Genomic DNA, 22,809 nt, shown 5'->3' on the forward strand with positions numbered 1-22,809 from the left:
TGCTCAGTTGTGTCCGACTCTTTGCAACCCCACGAACTGTAACCTGCCAGACCTCAGGCTCCTCTGTCCATGATAGTCTCCAGGCAAGAATACTAAAGTGAGTCGCCATCCCCTTCTCCAGGGAATCTTCCCAAACCAGGGATTGAACCCAGGTCTCCTGCATTGCAAGCAGTTTCTTTACCAGTTGAGCTACCAGAGAAACCCATAACTTAATTTTAGTTAAAAAAAAAAAAACAAAAACTCAATTCATACAGGTGTTCAACACACAAAGATCTTTCAAGTAAAGGAAATACTTTCAAGTAAATAAGAATTTAATATGAAGAACAGGAATAATTTGCTAGAGAGACAGGTAATGCACCATACATATACGTGTATATGCACCGACTACCACAAACACATATAAAATCAATTACTTGCTATTTATTCCTACAAGTTCACTCAGTCAACAAACATTTACTGGACACTTACTATGAATTTAATGTATGCTTATTCATACAAAGTCATAAATGGTGTTGCTATTAAACGCCCTTAGTGCCTGACCTACCATACCAAAGAGCGGCGGCTCGCCCGTCCACAGCAGGAACGACCTTCCGGGTCCTTTATGTCTCTGCTCCGTGCATCCCCACGCCGTCTTCTCCCATCTTCCGACAGCATCCACCGTTCCTGCTTACACGACAGTGCGTGACTAACACAACAAGAAATTCGCGGTTTTAAATTTGCCAAGGACAAGAGAAATAGACGCAATTAAATATATTTCATAAAGCATATGTTTTCAAAGATAAATGAATAAAAAACTGTATTTTTAATTATCTAAGGTGAAACATTTATGCATACGTGGAAACAAAATGCACCGATGTCACAGCATTTCCTCCTTCTTTAGCGGGATCCCCCAGCAGATAAAGAGGGTAGTGTAAATAAAGTAAGAATTAAACACAGTTTATGAAAGTATTTTAGAAACAACTATGAAAAAATATAAATTATTTTTTTTTCATTTTTTCTTTGGCTCTGTGATACTTCTTTTAGGAATAAACTCTAATGTGAAATATTTTTAAAAGAGAAAAATCACTATGTACAAATTTGTCCAATGCTATTAATAAGAACTGTGGAAAATTTAGAAATAGCATGGAATGTTCAACACTGGGGAATAAGATAATTAAAATTCCTTTTAATTCTACATCTATTTGAATAACATATAGTACATCTTTTTGAATAATATATACTTTTTAAGAGTGATGCTTTTAAAAATTGTGCAATGTCATAAAAACTTCTAAAGTTGTAATATTAAGTGAGGGAAATTTTGGATGCATATTTGACTTACAAATTTATTCTAACTTATGTAATTGCAACTAATTATATTATTAATTCAATTAATTTAAATATATGAAAGGAGAAAGTGTTAGTCACTCCATTATGTCCAACTCTTTGCAACCCCATGGACTGTAGCCTTCCAGGCTCTTCTGTCCATGGAATTCTCCAGACAAGAATACTGGAATGGGTAGCCATTCCCTTCTGCAGGGGATGTTCCCTACTCATCGCATTCACATCTCCTCCATTAGCAGGCAGATTCTTTACCCTCTGAGCCACCAGGGAAGCCCATTTAAGTATACATCAATAAGAAATAAACAACTCCAAAATATTCTTAGTTCTAAATTGGTAGTACTATAGCTGAGTCTACCTTTCTTGTTATTTTGTATGCTGAAAAAAGGAATTTAAATCTAAGGTAAGCTTGGATGAGGGTTGATTGTGTGATTTGTAATATGTATTTAAACCTGAGAATGTATGATTATATGATTTCTAAAATAATAATCTCACCTAAGAAAGTGTCTGACATACCTCCATGGCTAGGCCCCAGGCAGCTGTTAGTTGCTCAGGAAAGAAGTAAAACCCACAAGATAAAAATGTCAACCAACTCAGCTGCAGTAAGTGTCTCTTGATTTATAAATCGTAACTTTGTAGAAGCCCTAACAGCACTACCATATATCCTATTGGTTGGCAAAATCTATGAAATTTCTTCGCTGTGACTAATTGGAACTCATGGGTATTTCCCTATCATTAACAGGTCTTGCCAAAAAACCAATTATTTCAAATAAGGTGACAACATCAGAGAGGAACTTAAACAGTGCTCCTCTCTAATTTTAAACTTCATCCATAAGTCTATATGAAAACAAAACACCATCTCAAAAGAGAAAAAGTTGACCACTTACAAACTTGGATTGTGTGTGTGTGTGTGTGTGTTCAGTGGTGTCTGACTCTTTGTGATCCCCATGGACTACAGCCTGCCAGGGACCAAAACTGTATCGCTTGCATTTGCTTCATTGTCAGGCAAATTCTTTACCACAGGGTAACCTGGGAAGCCATAAACTGGATATTTGATAATAAATGAGCTTAAGTATGGAGTCTGAATATTTGATACCATATAAATTAAACACTTAGATGTGTGTTTTATTTTTAATTTTTATTTTGATATTTTATTTTTAATTGAGCTACTGTCATGTTAATCACAATTTATAAATATTGTTTCCATATGTACGTTAAGTGATAATTATGAACCCCTTTGTAACATTAGCACTTCATAATAGAAAAAGTTTATAGTACTTCCTCAAAATGCTTATTTTTTGTGCCAATTCTGTAATTAGATTAACATGTTTATGATGACAGTAATTCCATTCTTCAGTTATATTAAAAAATGGTAAAATGCATTTTACATTTAAATTTAGTCCTATAATATCTTTATGGAATGTTAAAAATGAGCAATGACATACACAGTTTATAACAAGGAAGCATGAAAAAGTGGATAGGGACACCATTTACCAAGGGAAGGTGACGAATCACATCATTAAATCCTGGGTCAGGACTTTTGTCTTTAAGTTATGTTTTACAACTAAACAGACATGACATGTTTATGCTACCGCCAGGTTTAAGACTCTTTGCAATTATCTACAAAAAGAAATAAATGCTGAAGTTTGAAATTATTCTGTAAATACATTGAATTCAATTCAACCGAATTCAATGTATTGATATTCCTATATATAGCTACACTTACTCAAAATATTCAAATATGCTTTCTTTAAAGAGAAACATAAATTGCTCAGTGATGCGATTCCAATAGATCCTTCTGACCCTCCACTGTGGACTCAATAGCAGGGAGATGAAGAGGACCGTGACTGAGAGACCATGGCAGCCTCCTTTAAAAAAAAAAAAGAGAGAGAAACATAAATTGGACATAACTGTCGATGGGTTCCGGAGAATATAATCACTGTGAGCAGCATGCATCATGAAGGAAAAGTGATTATGAGAACTGAAACCATGTGACTAAACCTATTAATAGGTTGGCTGGATATTTTATTATTATGGTTCTGCAATAATATTTGTGAAGGCGGATGCCAAAAAACACTTTGAATGAGGATTTGAACCTATCTAAAGAACTATGATAAATATGGATTTTGCTGAAATATTATGTAAGTATCTTGAACTCTTCTTTCAGCTCTGAAATTAAAGTGTGAGATTAGAGAATTAGCATGCACTGAAAAAGTCATCATTCTGAACCTCAAAATAGACTGAGATCTACTCACTGTGGTCCATTAAGGGGTCACCCAGTTTCCACTTAAGTAGCTAACATACTGGGCAAAGAGATTGCCTTGGAACCCCTAGGTCTCTTTAGCCCAGCTCCAAAAGCCCTAGAGAAGCATAAAAGGGAAAGAGGGTGGAAAGTGAAAGTGCTAGGCACTCAGGCATGTCTGATTCTTACAGCCCCATGAACTGTAGTCCCCAGGCTGCTCTGTTTATGGAATTCTCCAGGCAAAAATACTGAAGTGGGTTACCACTCCCTTTTCCAGGGGATCTTCCTGACCCAGGTATCAAACTCAGGTCTCCCACACTGCAAGCAGATTCTTTACCACCTGAGTCACAGGGAATTACATCTAAATCAGTGAAGATTGCCCATGAAAATAATTTTTCAAAAGAAGAGTTTTTGGAGCTATTCCAGAAAAGATTGTCTCCAGAATACAGATCCAAAACCCCTGGATTTTTGGTGGTTTAAAACCCTGGAGAGACAGCAACACGGATTCTCAAACTTGAAGGGTAAACTAGAATGAAACAAAAAATGTTATGTACGGATCATATCATAGTTCATCAGAAAATAGTTGAGGTATGTTTTGATGTTTGATAGTTTCAGGGACTAATTTTACAAAACCCAATACCTGCCAGAATAATCTTATGGGCAACCTCATGCATTTCAATAGATAGAGAAACATGTTTTCAAACGCTAAAGCACTCACGACAGAGCTCACGTTTTATTGTTGTTGTTCAGTCACTAAGTCGTGTCCAACTCTTTGTGACCCCATGGTGTTAGCCCAAACCAAAATCCTTTGATCCCAGAAGGGCATCTAGGTTGTTTACCAGAAATTGAAAAGTTCTGGGCTGTGGCTTCATAAATCTTTCAATATTTCTTCAAATTGAAGTAGAAGCAAATATGACAACATTTGCTGAGCACCGAAGAATTGATGTTTTGAACTGTGGTGTTGGAGAAGACTCTTGAGAGTCCCTTGGACTGCAAGGAGATCCAACCAGTCCATCCTAAAGGAGATCCGTCCTGGGTGTTCATTGGAAGGACTGATGCTGAAGCTGAAACTCCAATATTTTGGCCACCTGATGCGAAGAGCTGACTCATTGGAAAAGACCCAGATACTGGGAAAGATTGAGGGCAGGAGGAAAAGGGGACGACAGTGGATGAGATGGTTGGATGGCATCACCGACTCAATGGACATGAGTTTGGGTAAACTCCGGGAGTTGGTGGTGGACAGGGAGGCCTGGCGTGCTGTGATTCACGGGGTCGCAAAGAGTCGGACACGACTGAGCGACTGAACTGATTTGAACTGAACTGAATGACATTTTTTAACTCTCATCCTCCAGCCCTTGGCATTCAACATTCTTCTCTCTGCATCTGAGTTTGCTTTTGTTTTCTTTTTTTAGTTTCACATATAAGTGAGATCATAGAGTATCTGTCTTTCTATTTCTGCTTATTTCACTTGGCATAGTGCCATTAAAGTTCCTTTATGTTTTCACAAATTTCAGAATTCCCTTCTTTTACATTGCTAAATGAAAGTCTTTTATATATATACATGTGTATATATATATATATCATATTTCTTTTATCCATTCTTTTTTTTTTTGAAGGGGGGCAAGAATACTGGAGTGAGTTCCCATTCCCTTCTCCAGGAATAGCTTCCCAACTCAGAGATCGAACCCGGGTCGCCCACATTGTAGGGAGACACTTTACCATCTGAGCCACAAGGGAAGTATATGTACACACACACACACACACACACACACACACACACACACATATATATATATCTCATATTTCTTTTATCCATTCATCTTTCAATGTTCACTTAGTTGTATCCAGATCTTGGCTATTGTGAATAATGCTGCAATGAACATGGGAGTAGAGATGACCTTTCAGATTCCTGATTTCATATTCTTGAATATACACTCAAAAGCGTGATTGCATAATACAATGATTTTGTTTTTAATTGCCTGAAAACCCTCCCTAATGTTCACTATAGTGAATGAAAAAAATTATATTCCCATTAATAGTATAGTTCCATTTTTCTCTACATCCTCACCAAACTTTTTTGTCTCATATAAATCTCATATGGCCATCCTAACAGATGAAAGGCGATCTCCTTGTGTGTTATGAGTTGCATTTCTCTGGTGATTAGCGATGCTGAGCACCTTCTCATGTTCCTCTGCCCATTCCTATATTTTCATTGGAGAAATATCTATTCAGTTCCTTTCCCATTTATTTTCTTATTATATTTTTTCCATTTATTTTTATTCGTAGGAGGCTAATTACTTTATAATATTGTAGTGGTTTTTGCCATACATTGACATGAATCAGTCATGGATTTACATGTATTCCCCATCCCAATCCCCCCTCCCACCTCCCTCCCCACATCATCCTTCTGGGTCTTCCCAGTGCACCAGCCCCGAACACTTGTCTCATGCATTCAACCTGGGCTAGTGATCTGTTTCACTACAGATAATATACATGTTTTGATGCCGTTCTCTTGAAACATCCCACCCCAGTTCGATTTCTGGGTCAGGAAGATCCCCTGGAGAAGGGTTAGGCTTCTCACTCCAGTATTCTTGGGCTTCCCTTGTGACTCAGCTGGTGAAGAATCCACCTGCATTCCAGGAGACCTGGGTTCAATCCCAGGGTCAGGAAGATCCCCTGGAGAAGGGAAAACCTAAGCATATTCAGCAATGACATGCTAAACATGTTTTTATGGAAATGTTCAAAAAAGTGGTTAAAGTGTATGAAATCACTTGAAGGAAATGGAATTTTTCAAAAGTAATATGGTAATAGAAATGTAAAAGCAAAAAATATTAAAATAACACATTTATTTTAAAACACTCATAATTATAACAGTTGGAAAATTAAGATTCGGTTTTATTCTACATAAAATTTCATTCCTTTAGATTATTTTTATAAACATGGCCTTGTTATTAAATTTAAATCTTTGAAACATTCTTCTTCAATCTTAAGATGGTAAGCAACAGAAACAAAATGATGTATAAATAATCTTGCAGTAGAAAAATTGTATCTATACTTCAAATATTAATAAGTATGTTTGTGTGTGGAGGAATTTATATTTTTAATTATTTTTTCTGAAATCTGTAATGTAATAAACCCTATTATTCTGAAAAATATTGCATTATTTTAGAGAGAAATATGGTAAAATCTTCCCCTAATCTAATAAATTAACAGTGTTAACTATATAGCTTAACTCATCATATAGAACATAAATCTATAGTCTGAAAGAAACATTTTTTTACCCCAAAACTATATGTACTTCCCCCAAGAAATCATGGAAATCATAAAAATGCATTTCAAACAAATATGTATTTTGAACTAGGAAATTTTGAAAATATTAAAGTATATTTTGATCATTCAAATTATTCAATAAGAGATGTTTTTCATCATACCCAAGTTATTTAGCCTGAGAAGATACTACAGTTAAAAAATCACATGTTGTTTTCCTGAGAAGAGCAATTTTTCATTGAAAATCGGTGACATATTTCCCTACGGCCTCATTTTCGTCTTCTGTTCCAGAGCTTTTTCATGGCATTTTGCATCTCTCCATTTCTCAGTGTATAGATCAGAGGGTTCAACATTGGGGTGACGATGGTGTAAAACACTGCCAAGTATTTATCAATGGGTAAAGTGGAAGGAGGTCTCACATACAGAAAAATACAGGGCACGAAGAAGAGGACCACCACAGTGACGTGGGAGCCACAGGTGGACCAGGCTCTGCGCCTCCCTTCCTGACTGAGATCCTTCAGGGAGCGCAGGATGACCCCGTAGGAGAGGAGCAAGAGCGTGAAGAGGACCACGCAGATGGCCCCATCATTAGCCAGCACCGTGAAGCCAATTATGCGGATGTCAGTGCAGGCCAGTTTTAACAAGGGGTACATGTCACATCCGAAGTGGTCAATGACATTGGGGCCACAGAAGGGGAGACTGTAAACAAAGAGAATATGAACGATAGCATGTACAAACCCCCCAGTCCAGGCTAACAGCAGTAACAGAACACATACCCGTTGATTCATCACTGTCATATAATGCAGAGGCTTGCAGATGGCCACGTAGCGGTCATAGGCCATGAGTACCAGGAGCAAAATCTCAGCACCACCAAATAAGTGCTCTGTAAAAAGCTGGGTCATGCATGCTTGGAATGAAATGGTTTTCTTTGCGCAGGATAAGTCTATAATCATATTTGGGGTGACTGTAGTAGAATAAACAGCATCCATAAATGATAAGTTGCCAAGAAAGAAGTACATGGGGATGCCAAGCGCTGGGCTGGACACCACGGTCAGGACAATGAGGAGATTGCCCGCCATGGTCACGATGTAGATGAGCAAGAAGATGACAGATAGTATCTTCTGACCCTGGGGGCTCTGAGTGAGCCCCAAGAGGACAAACTCAGTTACATTGTTCCTTTGTTCCATAGGTCTTTCTGCATCTTTTATTCAGAGTTCAGGATGACATTTTCTATCAATATAATTCTTATGACTGACTTCCTGACATGTCATGGTAATTTGTTCATTCATTCAACAAATGAGCAGTATGGTTCTTATACTTTCAGATATTATTAATAAGATCAAGGCTTATTAAAACATCATCATTAATCTCAAAATCTTGCACACTAATAGAGAGGCAATTAATTAGAGACATTTGTGGGAAAAGGACACATCATTAAATAAAGGAGGTGTCACTATTAGCTTTCCATCTGGAAGTTAATTACTGTACGTATACCTAATATCTATTAAAAATAAAAAAAATTGATTAAAAGTTTAATAAAAATGTAAAGCAAGATTTACTTTATATTTACTATCCATTTCATAAAGGAGGTACACTTCTTCATTCTAGGGTTGAAAGAATATTCTTAACCAATCCTTGAAATCTCAAATAGGTTTTTTGACAATTTCATGTTTTTTAAGGATTTAGGAAATGATACCAAAACAGCAATAGATGAAATGTTCGAAGAAAGACTTACATATTGGATGATACAGAGAGTTATCATCTAATGAAGAAAAGGTAAACATAAAAGTATGAAATGTGGAATAAAATATCAACAAAAAAATAACATAAGACTGCTTCTAAATGGCCAACAAATATGATAGGAGGCCTAAACCCACCTGTGAACAAAAAAATAGGACTTTAAGTCACGGTTTACTTATTACAGTATTTGTTCGAATTCTCGAGGGTCACTCAGTCAAGGTTTATAGATGTTACCTCATCTTTTAATTAACACACAATGTTAGAGAATATACAAATTAAAACTATTATCAGAGTTATATATCTCTACCCATGGAACTATCCCAAGATCATTACCTTTGAAATTAATTTCTAAGGATATTTTACCTTCAAGTAGGTAACTTTATTCCAAATCATTAGTAATGAAATTATTCAAAAGAAGTATTACAGAATAGAATCAATCTATTGAATCAACATATTTAATAATCATAAAGGTGTTCTAACATGACTTATTATGAAAAGCACAAAGGAAAACTCTAAAAGACTGAATTCTAACCCCATGCTGGGCTTCCCTGAAGGCTCAGTGGGCAAAGAATCAGTCTTCTATGCAGGATACACAGGAGATGCAGGTTCAGTTTCCAGGTCAGGAAGATCCTTCTGAGGAGGAAATGGCAACCCACTCTAGAATTCTTGCCTAGAAAATCCCATGGACAGAGGAGCCCGGTGGGCTATAATCCGAAGGGTCCCAAAGAGTTGGACACGACTGAGCAAGTAAGAAATCTATTAGCCTCCAACTAATAAAAATAAGTGAAAAAAAAAAAAAAAAAAGAAAGAAAGCTCACCTCACCAACATACTCTTACAAAATTGAAAAAGACTCATTCAGAATTTTATTTCTAAATATGCTTCTAAAATATTTGTTTCTAAATGTGCTTCTAAAATATTTGTTTCTAAAATATGCTACCTGTCTATGAAGAAAGCTGCTCAATCCATGTTCTGGGCCCTGGTTCCTTCTTGCTTGTCCTTCACGCACTGATGCTGTCTCTGGTAATGCAGAGAGTGAGATTCATGCAGCCTCACAGCACCTTGAACTGCTTCCTGTGGCCAATGCTTTACATGCTTGCAGAAAATCAAAACCATCTTAGTTATTTTTTAAAAATTACTTTTCAAATTACTGAGATTTTCGAAATGAATATGAATGTCTGTTTCCTAAGGAACTCTGAATCTTGATTGTGAACAGAAACTCAGAATGTTCACTTTTGGCTGGATTTGTCCTGATAACAAACGGATATTAAATCAGTATGTTAATCAGACAGAGAGAAAAAACTTCAAACTGTGTGTAAATTGTTTATAATAAAATATTTTCTGTTTGCACTTGTAGGAGTCAAAGTGAAATAGTGAAATAGCTGTTGCAACATTTTGATTCTTAATCACTTACTGTCCTGTCTTCACACAGTGTTGTTGAACTTTAGTGTTCCTGAAGGACGAATAATTTCATATACACACTTCATTATGTTCTGAGTCCATCATTTCAGTTCCAGAAGAAGCCAGGCATGTGATTACTGTTGTAGACAAATGATCCGCAGGTCCTGGCAAAGAGCCGTAAGCACTTTGTCTACATTTAAGTGCAGCACATACAGCTGAGTCATTTGATCCCTGCGTCTCCAAGTATGATTCTGTCTAATTAAATTCACTGGGACCTTAGTCATAATTTTGAGGGTAGATCTCCAGAGATGGTACAAGAACAATCACCGTGTGGAACAAGACTTATAAAATTCTGCCCTCTGGAAAAAAGTCATGAAAAGCAAATTTAGGTCTTATCACCAAAAGAAAAAATCAAATCTGGACAGAAATGAAATATGTGAAAACTTCCTTGTGAAATTATGTTCTTCAAAACAAGCAAATCTTTTTAAGTTTAAGCTTTATCTTTGAAGATGATATCTGAACCAATTCCCAATCATGAATGTTAATTTCAGAACAAGTCATTTAAACCTTATTTCAAATGCAGATAAAAGGTGTCACATTATATCAGATACACAATTGATAGAAACAGTTTTATCAGTTTTAGTATCATACTAGGAAAAGAAAAAAGTATTTGTGGGACTGTTCCATTCATCTCAAAGTGCTCACAGGGCATCCACCAAAGTAGGAAATACCTAAGGCCATGACACAATTTGCAATATATTTCTAAGAACTTAAATCATAAAGCACATATGTACTTTAAACAGAAATTTATAACACAAGTGTAATATTTTTCAATTATTTAGCCTAAAATCACTCATGACTATTTTCAAAAATATGTTTTCAAGAGAAACATTATGATATACATGTATATAAAAACTATATGAAAAATATTTATAAAAGATATATATATATTAATATACATAAAAGACTATATATAATACATTGAAATGTGTATAAATTAAATGGATGCAGCTAATTGTGTGATTAGAGAGAACTTTATAGATTTAAATGCAAATATTAGAAAACAATAGATACTTTAAAGAATGAACTAAACTTCTGTCTCAAAATGTTAAAAAAGAAAATTTAGAATAAACATAAATAACATTGTAGTGCGGAAAGTGTTGAAAGACATACATCATTAGAAGAGTAATTCATATAAAGTAAAGAATACCAGGAATCAATCCTTTTGAACATTGAATAAATTATAATTTCTAGCCAAATGGACTAATGAAAAATAAGAGAAAAAACAAATTATCAGAATCAAGATTGAAAAGAGGGCCATCATTGCAGATTCCACAAATTTTGTGGACAAAAGACTACAAAAATGATATGATAAAAGAATGTATGCCAGTTAACTTGCCAAGAAAAGAAAACAGACCATTGCTATGAAAAACACAATGGTCTAAACACACATTGAGAAATAGTTTAAAACTGGGATAATCTAAGTGCAAATAAATTGAATGTTTAGAGTCCTACCATTCTCCTGCAAGATAGTTCATTCCCATCTAGCTTTAATCAATTAATTTTGCATGGCAACTAATCAAGAAATAACATGTTACACAACACTTTCATAGAAGTAATGGAACAATGTACTTCCTAATGCATTTTATGCACCCAGCATAGCCCTTGTACCAGCATGACTCAAGGGCATCAAGTGGAAATAATTAGATTAATAGCTCACATTAGCAAAGACACAAAATTTTGAACAAAATACTTGTTTTGATTCCTTTGGGTGTTTTCTCTGAGGATTTTTTTTTAAATATATTGCTGATACAAGTCTTGAAGCTGGTCCTGGGATATGCTCAGTCTAGAACTAGTCATGTCCCACAGCTAATGAAAATTTTCCTAAATATTAAACCAACAGCACTGCCCCCCACTCCTGTAAATATGAGGTTTTCTAGCTAATGAGAGTAGGCTCTCTTCCTGGTCTAGTTTGAGAACCAAGCACTTTTCTCTCTAATTCATCTGGGTAAATCTTTCCCCAGCCCCAGGTATTTTCTTCAGATGCACACACAGATCAGTTCTTTGATGAATACTTGAGATGGATCCTCTTAGCTTTGCATAATTTTCTCTCTCTCTCTCTCTTTCTCACACTCTTCCTCTCCAGGACTATAGATGTATTTTCTGCGTTAGTGTCCTTGAGTGTGAATTTCAGATTCTCAACTCGGAGGCAGTGTCAGGATCTTTGGAGATATCTCTCTCTCTGCCACAACGTGGAAAATTTTTCTCATTTTTACTGTTGTTCAGTGTCTCAGTATGTCCAACTCTTTGTGACTCCATGGACCACAGCAGCCAGGCTTCCTCGTCCTTCACCATCTCCCAGAGTTTGCTCAAACCCATGTCCATTGATGATGGTGATGCCATCCAACCATCTCATCCTCTGTTGCTTCCTTCCTCCTGCCCTCCATCTTTCCCAGCATCAAGGTCCTTTTCAATGAATCGGCTCTTCACATCAGGTGGCTAAAGTATTGGACTTTCAGCTTCAACATCAGTCCTTCCAATGACTATTCAGGGTTGATTTCCTTTAGGATTGACTGGTTTCATCTCCTCGCTGTCCAAGGGACTCTCAAAAGTCTTCTCCAACACCATAGATTGAAAATATCTAATCTTTGGTGCATAGCTTTCTCCATGGTCCAACTCACATTTGTACATGACTACTGGACAAACCATAGCTTTGACTCTACAGATCTTTGTCGGCAAATTTATGTCTCTGCTTTTTAATATGCTGTCTAGATTTGTCATAGTTTTCTTCCAAGGAGCAAGTGTCTTTTAATTTCATGGCTGTGGTCACCATCTGCAGTGATGGTCACCATCTGGAACCAAGAAAATAAAGTCTGTCACAGTTTCCATTTTTTTCCCCCCATCTATTTGCCATGTAGATGCTAAGCAATACCAAAAATAGAATTATCAGCATCTGAGAATCCTGGGTAAGTCCCAGTAGAATGAATTCAGTCACATTCATTCTGTCTTCCTTCATTTCAATGCTGATGATGAATTCAGAAGTGGGGACTTTACCTAAAAATAGTTTCCTGACAGATTAGGGGAGAACGGCAGGAGTAATGACCTATGCCACTTGACACTGCTGCCGATCACAGAGCTGCAGCGTCTGTCTACTGTCTTTTCCCTTCACTGTCGACTCTGTTCTCCCTTCACCTTCCACTAACTCCTCAACTGATTTTAGAGGCTTAGCTAAAGGTATAGCCTAGAATTTTACCCCTCAATGTCTAATCACATCTTCAATCTACCCAAAATGCAGGTCAGGCTCCTGCAGTTTCTTGCTTACTGTCACAATATGAGTTGCAAGAGGTAGCCAAGTGTTAATAGGTCACCTGAAATGCAAAAATATTCTGCCCTGTCTCCACAGTGGTTTAGTCCTTGTTGTATGTATCCGATGATCAAGGTCAATTACTTCTGCCAGAGTCATATGAAGAGTCTTTTCTCTGAGTTGTTTCAGATAGCAATCCTTCTAGGTGCCAGGTAAGTCAGATATATAAGTCAAGACAAATCAGACAAGAAAACAAGAAAAGAACTCCTTTATGCCATAATTGATCCAATATATCAACTAACTGTGAAGCTTGGTTTTTTTGAAGTTTGCAGTTATATTAGCCAATCAACAAATACCCTTAAATTTCAAAAGCATTTCAGTTAACCTTTCTGTCGCTTACAACCAAAAGTATACTACAGAAAAATCCTATGATCCTGGCTGAATTTATAAGTCTTATTACTCATTTACATTATATCTATCTTTGAATCAGTACAACATGATTTTAATTGTAACATTATAAATTGTGTTGTCACTAGAACGACTCATTACTCTTTCAAAATTGAGCTGCCAGGACTTCCTTGGTGGCCCAGTGGTTAACATTCCGCTTTCCAAAGCAGTAGACACAGGTTCAACACCTGATTGGGGAACTGAGATCTCACATGCCTCAGGGCAACTCAGCCCATGTGACACAACTAAGACCAGATGCAGTCAGAAACATAGATTTTTTAAATTTAGTTGCTATTTGCATAATGTTATGCTTTCAGATGAACTTTGGAAACATAGGAATGTCAGCAATCATTTACTTTTATGTAGAAAAGACTACACTATTGTTTTATCATTCCCCCCCCCCCCAGGAATATATACTAAGTATACTGTCAAAAATTTTTTAAAGAATTTTAGGTAGGACCATAATCAAAATAACTTAGTTCAAAGTAACTTAATTAAAGGCCAAAGATCCCTACATAGGTTGTAGGTAAATTACAAAAGATCATTAATTGCTTAAGACGGATTTATCTTGAGATAGACATTTAATTCTGCTTTGGACTTCACTTAGCCAGCAATCCGAAGTAACACTGAAAACACTATTAAGCTATTGGAGAGAGTTTTGTGGGAAGTAGGAAAAAATAGCTTTATTTACTTTGCTGGGCAAAGGCGGGCAGAGCAGCCCTCAAAACTTTGTGTCTCTACTTGGAGAGGATAGTGAGAAGTTTTATAGCAATGGTTCAAAAAACTGTGATCAGCTAGTGGACATCATTCTGATTGGTTGGTGATGAGGTAAGCGGGAGTCAGCATCACGAACTTTCTGGTTCCAGCTGGTCTAGGGTCAAGTGCATGTGGGCAGTATACCACTGTAAACTTCTCCCACCTGGTGGGGGGTTTCAGTATCTGCAGAACAGCTCAAAGATGTTGTGTGTGTCCCTTGATGGGGAATTAGGATCTTCCCCAAGACTGACTATCATTTCCTTGACTGTTTGCTTTTCCCTTGTCTCACACCCTCTTCCTAACCTAATTAACAACTACTTGAACCTTCCATTTGGAACTCAGGGAAGGTCAAGGACGTTGAATGAAATCAGTTTTCTGTAATCAAAGAAATGAGAAGCATGTAAAGATTTTTATGCCCAGGAGCCCCACACAGCTTTGCTCAGTATCAATTCCCCCTTTTCTCTGATATTCATCAATCTTGAGGAGAAAAAGTGTTGGACAAAAATGGAATAATCATTTTGGATGGAGACATTAGCCACACTTAGCAGAGGAACCCGGTTTTATGGGAAATGGCTTTTAATTTCCCCTTAGGCTAACCTTCCCTAAATCTTTCAGGGAATGGGGGGACAAAGGCTCTGGCTACTTCCCCCTGAAATGGGGCGTAGTTTTGCTTCAACCCATGGAATGAATATCAGGTTGAAATATTCCTGACTTCCAAGTTGAGTTTGGTATGATTAAGAACTCAATCACTTGGGGATTTAGGAGAATAAGTCTATCTGGACCTGACACTCAAGGGAGGCTTGCAGCCAGGTAGCCAGTTGTTTACCTTTATCTAAGTAGGTTTTAACTTCTGATGTGGTGTGTGTGTGAGTGTGTGTATTTATATATATATATATATATATAAAACAGGAGTCATTGGCCACTACATATGTCTCCTCTTTTTTGTTAATATCTGATCTAAAACAATTTTAGTGTAGAAGATCTTAATAGTTATAAGAGGATACCTTGAAATCATAAGGTTGTAGCTACCAGTGACCAGTACCATCCCCTAATCTGACACAGCTCAGAAAATTTAAGTTCTTAGGAACACAGGAATGTGTCTGAAATCCATAATAGCCATCTAATTTTACCTTGGATATCTGAACTACAGTTATCCCATTTTGACATTCAAATTTATTTTCTTCCAAATGGCCGAAGCAGATGTTACTGTTAATGATTTCAGTGCTTTTCTAGACGTGAGAAGATGTGAGATTTGTGGCTCATAAAGTCTTCTGAAAGGAGACTATCTATCTGAAGGCCTATTCTGCCAGCTTTTCTCAGGGCACACGGTGCCTCATTCCAAATCTCTTCCCTGAACTCCTTTCAGGGAGTTTTGAGGGTCAGTGGCTGTGGTGACCATTGACTTAATCCTTGCAGAAGCTGACAGCAAGTGCCAGTTTCCAGTTAGCAAGGCTCCTTCAGGATCTTAAATTCAGATATTGTATTGGGGATATTTTATGACTATTTCAACCCACAGTGCTAGAAATATTCATTCAAAGATCTGAAAATTTCGCTGACAGGCCACTCGGTGTGCTATTGGACTAGGGCTTATTAACAGTAGCCCAGAGTCTCCAGTTTTTGAAGCAAACAGGCAGAGGGAAAAGGAAAACATCTCAAGTCTACTCACAGAGGCATACTTTACCAAATTGCTGCAAATAATAACCAACAATATAAAGAGGAAGGAAATCCCATTATCTGGAAAGCAACAGATTAAAATCAACACTATTCTAGACAAAATGCATAACAATTATTAACATATTCACTAGTTCACTTAGTAACTATATATTGTCAGATATAGACCTGTGTGTGTTCTCATATAGACACATGCAAGCAGTTGAATAGATACCTAAATAACATTGAATATGTAGTTACAAGTTGTCATAGAGATTCACATGAGATTGGATACAGATCTGAGAGTGTGGTAGGATACATACTTGTGTACTGCTGGACATAGGCCTAGGAATGTTTGGATAATCCCAAAAAAATGCAATGCCACAGAGTGTTCAAACTACTGCACAATTGCACTCATCCCACACACTAGCAACGTGATTCTCAAAATTCTCCAAGCCAGGCTTCAACAGTACGTGAACCACAAGCTTCCCAATATTCAAGCTGGATTTAGAAAAGGGAGAGGAACCAGAGATCAAACAGCCAACATCTACTGGATTATTGAAAAGCTAGTGAGTTCCAGAGAGACATCTACTTCTGCTTTATGGACTACACCAAAGTATTTGACTGTGTGGATCACAACAAACTGTGGAAAATACTTCAAGAGATGGGAATATCATACCACCTTATCTGCCTCCTGAGAAATATGTTTGCAGGTCAAGAAGCAATAGTTAGAACCAGACATGGAACAACAGGCTGGTTCCAAATCAGAAAAGGAGTACATCAAGGCTGTATATTATCATCCTGCTTATTTAACTAGTTCGGAGTACATCATGTGAAATGCCGGGCTGGGTGAAGCACAGGCTGGAATCAAGATTGCTGGGAGAAATATCAATAACCTCAGATACTCAGATGACACCACCCTTATGGCAGAATGGAAAGAACTAAAGAGCTTCTTGATAAAAGAGAAGAGTGAAAAAGTTGGCTTAAAGCTCAACATTCAGAAAACTAAGATCATAGCATCTGGTCCCATCACTTCATGGGAAATAGATGGGGAAACAATGGAAATAGTGACAGACTTTATTTTGGTGAATTTTGAAATCACTGCAGATGGTGACTGCAACCATGAACTTAAAAGACGCTAGCCCCTTGGAAGAAAAGCTATGACCAACCTAGACAGCATATTAAAAAGCAGAAACATTACTTTGCCAACAAAGGTCCGTCTAGTCTAAGCTACAGTTTTTCCAGCAGTCATGTATGGATGTAGGGTTGGACTCTAAAGAAAACTGAGTGCCAAAGAATTGATGCTTCTGAACTGTGGTGTTGGAGAAGACTCTTGAGAGTCCCTTGAATGCAAGGAGATCAAACCAGTCTATCCTCAAGGACTTCAGATCTAAATATTCATTGGAAGGACTGATGTTGAAGCTGAAACTCCAATACTTTGGCCAACTGATGTGAAAAACTGACTCTTCGGAAAAGACCCTGATGCTGGGAAAGATTGAAGTCAGGAGGAGAAGGGGACGACAGAGGATGAAATGGTTGGATGGCATCACTGACTCAATGGACATGAGTCTGAGTAAACTCCAGGAGTTATTGATGGACAGGGAAGCTTGACCTGCTGAAATTCATGGGGATTACAATGAGTCGGACACGACTGAGTGACTGACCTGAACTGACTGATGTGCCTGTGACCTTTAGAAATGAGTTATAATTTACACCAGAAAAAGACACTGAGTCTTCTCTGAGCTGTTCGCTGAAAACATGTCAGTAAATCAAATGCAAATAAGAGAGTCATCCTTTTCTATAAGAAAATGAAAAGACAAGATTTGTATACACTCTATGGAGATACTTACAAATTTTTGTTGAGACATCAGTGAATACTTTATGATATGTGTCTTATTCTGGATGAGAAAATATTACTATTAAAACATGTAATTTTCATCAAAGTAAATATATAGTGTCACAGCAAGCTATATATACTTTTATGGGAAGTTTGCAAACTTTTCAAAATGAGCCTGATGTTTAGAGCAGGAGGAGAAGGTCGCAAAGGAGAGTGATGAGGAGGAGCAAGTTCCTCAGAATTCATCCTTCTAAATGGTGTAATAACCTCACATAGTAAAAAGAAAATTGTCAAATAAACTGAAATTAATGATTATGTTGATAGATTATTTTACCTGTTTGGGAAAAATAGGCTTAAATATTTACCTATCACAAATAAAAGTAAATTATAGATTGTTAATGAATAATTAAATTTTTCATTTCTTTTATTGAGGGGTAATTGACTTACAATGCTTTAGTTTTTGCTACATAGCAAAGTGACTCCATTATACATATACATATACACACACATTTTCTTTTTCATATATTTTATATGGTGTTTTATCGCTTTATCACAGGACATTGAATATTGTTCCCTGTGCCATACGGTAGGACCTTGTTGCCTATACAATGCAAAAATCATCTCCATCTGCTAATCCTAAACTTAATCCATCCCTCTCCCCAGATAACCCCTTGGCGACGACAAGTCAGCTCTCTGTGTCTTTAGTCTGTGTCTATTCTGTAGAAAAATTTATTTGTGTTCTATTTATATTCCACATATGAATGATATTGTATGCTATCTATCTTTCTTTCTCTGACTTACTTTGGAATGATACTTTCTCGGTCCATCCATGTTTCTTCAAATGGCATTATACATTCAGTTGTTTTTTTAAAAAAAGAGGTTGAACCTTAAAAATAATTGCTAGGAAATGAAAGTTTTCAAAAGCAATGTGGTAGAAGAAATAAAAAGGAAAAATATGAAAATAAAAGCTATATATAAAACACTTAAAATTTAACATAAACAATAGAATAAATGTTTATAAGAGATGTCAAAGAATAGTATTATTTGTAAGTATATTTGATGTAAAAAGAGTTAATCATAACCTTTTAGTAAAGATTCTCACTCCAATAGACCAATAATTCTGATAATTAACAAAATCTATAGAGTGGATTCTATGCCCCATATGCTGTGCAAGGCATAGAAAATATAAAGACAGAACAATGTCCCTGACTTCAGGAAGCTTATAAACTAAGGAACATAGAGAGCTAGCAAATATTTTTTATCTTATTACTTGAAATAATACACAAGTTTGAAAATTGACGAAACATATGTCTTGGTATACATGGCTTGCTTTCATGGAACATCATAGACTAGAAGATTAAGCAACATGTATTTACTTTTCAGTGGTTTGGTGGCTAGGAAATCCAAGATTAAGGTGCTGACAGATTCCAAATCTGGTGAGGTTCTGTCCCTAGGTCACATACAGCCTTTTTTCTTTTTTTTGACTGTGTCCTCACATGCCAGAGTTACGTGAACTCTCTGATGTTTCTTTATAAGGGTATCAATCCCACTCATCAGGGTGAAGCTTTGTGACCTACTCATTACCCAAAGGGCCCCCTCCCAATACCATCACATTAGAAGGGATTTAACTTATGATTTTGGAGAGGGAAATAAACTTTCAGTCTATAGCAACATCCCAAAGTGGAGAAATAAATTGCATAAGTTCTAGTAAACCCAAAGGCTTGTTATTATTTCGTGATTAGTATTTTATTTGAGAAGACCTTGAGATAATAAAGGGCTTCCCTGAAGGCTCAGATGGTAGAGAATCTGTGTGTAACTCAGGAGACACGGGTTTGATCCCGGGGTCAGGACGTTCCCCTGGAGAAGGGAATGGCAACCCACTCCAGTATTCTTGCCTGGAGAATCCCAAGGACAGAGGAGCCTGGCGGGCTCCAGTCCACGGGGTCGGAAAGAGTCGGACACGACTGAGTGACTAGCACTTTCACTGAGGTATGAGAAATCTTCAGGTAACAGGCATGAAATTCAGGACATGAGGCTTCTCACGCAGCGTGCTGCTGCTGCTGCTGCTAAGTCGCTTCATTCGTGTCCGACCCTGTGCGACCCCATAGACGGCAGCCCACCAGGCTCCCGTCCCTGGGATACCCCAGGCAAGAACACCGGAGTGGGGTGCCATGGCCTTCTCCAGCGCATGGAAGTGAAAAGGAAAAGTGAAGGCGTTCAGTCGGGTCCTACTCTCAGCGACCCCGTGGACTGCAGCCCACCAGGCTCCGCCGTCCCTGGGATTCTCCAGGCAAGAGAACTGGACTGGGGTGCATGGCCTTCTCCAGCGCATGGAAGTGAAAAGTGAAAGTGAAGGCGCTCAGTCGGGTCCTACTCTCAGCGACCCCATGGACTGCAGCCCACCAGGCTCCTCCGTCCATGGGATTCTCCAGGCAAGAGAACTGGACTGGGGTGCATGGCCTTCTCTGCTCACACCGTGTGATTTACTAGTAAAAAACACTCATCACCCCATAGGCTTAGCCCGTCATGAAACCAGAGTAAACAAGAGAGGCAAAAGGATAATCTTCTTGGACCACATGCACTGACCATATTAGAGGCAGATAATATTTTGTTTCAAGCCTAATTCAGAGGAGGATTTTATGAATGCTGTTTCTGTCAAATAAAACAAGATATTCTGGCATCTGTATTACCTAGCAATCTCTATTATATTAATAAGAGAGATAATAATGGTATATATTGTCAGAATCTTTCTTAACAATGAAATAACCCCAAATATTTAGGTGTCAAGTTCCAAACTGAATATTTAAAGTGTACGGATGATAGACTGTGCTAAATTTACACATGAGAGAGACCAGTGTGCCTGGGTCTCCACAGAAGGTTATGTAAGCAGAAAAGGTGACCAGGATACTGAAAATGCAGCAGGGGTTTTACCAGGTACTCTATAGTATCCGGAAAGCAGAATGAGCCACCTTTATGAAGATGTAACCCCAAACAAAGCTGACAAAAACGAGGCAATAATGTGATTACCCAGGTGGAATACTGAGTAAGGTTTGTTTATTTTTCTGTATAAAACTTTAGTCTTTCAGATTATTTTTTACAAACATAACCTCCTTAATAATATTATGACTGAAACGTTCTTCTTTGACATTAACATGCTAAACAATAGAAATAAAATAATGTGCCTAAAGAATCTCATAGATAGAGAAATAAGAAATCTACTTCAAATGTTAATATGGAATGTCTTTGTGTATGGAGGAATAAACCAAGTTTTTAATCATATTTTTTAAATTATTTTTCCTGAAATCTGTAATGAGCTCTATTCTGAAGAAGATTACATTTTTGAAGAGAAAAACATGAGAAAACCTTTCCCTAATTAAATAAATTTGCAGTATTAGCTGAGTATAACTCATCATATAGAACATAAATCTATTGCTTCAATAGGATATTTTATACCCCCAAACTGTATACATTTTCCTCCAAAATTGCAGAAATCATAAAAATGTGTTTCAAACTAAATATATAGTTTGCATTAGGAAATATGAAATGTTTATAAGCTTATTTTGATCATTGGAAGTATTCAAATGATAAACCTTTTTCATCATACCCAAGTTATTTAAACTGAGGAGACACTTATTACAGTTTAAAAAAAAAATCACACATGACTTTCCTTGCTCATTGAAAGAGCAATTGTTTGTTGAAAATAAGTAATATATTTTGCAGCTGCTTCATCGCTTTTTTCTGATCCATAGCTTTTTCATGGCATTTTGCATCTCTCCATTTCTCAGAGTATAGATCAGAGGGTTCAGCATAGGGGTGATAATGGTGTAAAACACAGCGAAGTATTTATCAATGGGTAAGGTAACAGGAGGTCTCAGATACGTGAAAATACAGGGCACGAAGAAGAGGACCACCACTGTAATGTGGGAGCCACAGGTGGACAAGGCTTTACGCTTCCCTTCCTGACTGAGATTCTTCAAGGAGCGCAGAATGACCCCATAGGAGATGAGTAAGAGTGTAAAAATGGTCACACAGATCACCCCATCATTGGCAGCTACTGTGAGGGCAGTAATGTGGGTGTCAGTGCAGGCAAGTTTTAACAAAGGGTACGTATCACACCCGAAGTGGTCAATGACATTAGGGCCACAGAACAGAAGGTTGTAAAAAAAAATAATATGAAGTAGAGCATGTAAAAACCCACCAACCCAAGCCAATAGCAGCATCAGAAAACACACTCTGTGATTCATGATTGTCAAATAATGCAAGGGTTTGCAGATGGCCAGGTGGCGGTCATAGGCCATGAAAACCAGGAGGAAAACCTCAGCACCACTAAACAGATGCTCTGTAAAAAGCTGGGTCATGCAAGCTTGAAATGAAATGGTTTTCTTCTCATAGAGTAAGTCTATAATTGTCTTTGGGGTGATTGAAGTAGAATAAAAGGCATCCATAAATGATAAGTAGCCAAGAAAGAAGTACATAGGGGCATCTAATGTTGGGCTGAGTACCACAGTCCAGACAATGAGCAGGTTGCCCGCCATGGTCACAGTGTAAATGAGCAAGAACACGACAAATAAAATTTCCTGCCCCTCGACACTCTGAGTGAGCCCCAAGAGGACAAACTCAGTTACATTTTTCCTTTTTTCCATAGGTTCTTCTGTATGTCTTATTCCAGAGTTCAGGACAGCATTATCTATAAATACAATTATTAAAAGTGACTTCCTAAAATTTTACAATAATTTGTTTTTTATTCAACAAACAGTCCTTGTGGTTTATTATGTTTGGGTACTTTCAGATATTATAATACAAGGCTGATTAAATCATTTTCCTTGACAACAAACTAACAGATAGGCAAG

At 37.3% G+C, this 22,809-nt stretch overlaps 2 protein-coding genes and 1 non-coding gene across 3 annotated transcripts; 1 reads left to right on the forward strand and 2 right to left on the reverse strand.

The window, feature by feature from the left end:
• Positions 1-3,086: 3,086 nt before the first annotated feature.
• Positions 3,087-3,172, forward strand: LOC136176125 (small nucleolar RNA SNORD62). Its single transcript, XR_010664501.1, has one exon. It is a non-coding gene; the product is annotated as a small nucleolar RNA SNORD62 (small nucleolar RNA).
• Positions 3,173-7,095: 3,923 nt separating this feature from the next.
• LOC136174653 (olfactory receptor 4A15-like) lies at positions 7,096-8,013 on the reverse strand. Its single transcript, XM_065944829.1, has one exon. It carries the CDS (start codon positions 8,011-8,013, stop codon positions 7,096-7,098), a length of 918 nt encoding a protein of 305 aa, XP_065800901.1.
• A 13,671-nt stretch (positions 8,014-21,684) lies between these two features.
• On the reverse strand, positions 21,685-22,602 carry LOC136175064 (olfactory receptor 4A15-like). The gene has a single exon (XM_065945377.1). It carries the CDS (start codon positions 22,600-22,602, stop codon positions 21,685-21,687), a length of 918 nt encoding a protein of 305 aa, XP_065801449.1.
• Positions 22,603-22,809: the final 207 nt, after the last annotated feature.

The sequence above is a fragment of the Muntiacus reevesi genome, chromosome 9 (assembly GCF_963930625.1).
Source record: "Muntiacus reevesi chromosome 9, mMunRee1.1, whole genome shotgun sequence".
Classification (NCBI taxonomy): Eukaryota; Metazoa; Chordata; class Mammalia; order Artiodactyla; family Cervidae; genus Muntiacus; species Muntiacus reevesi.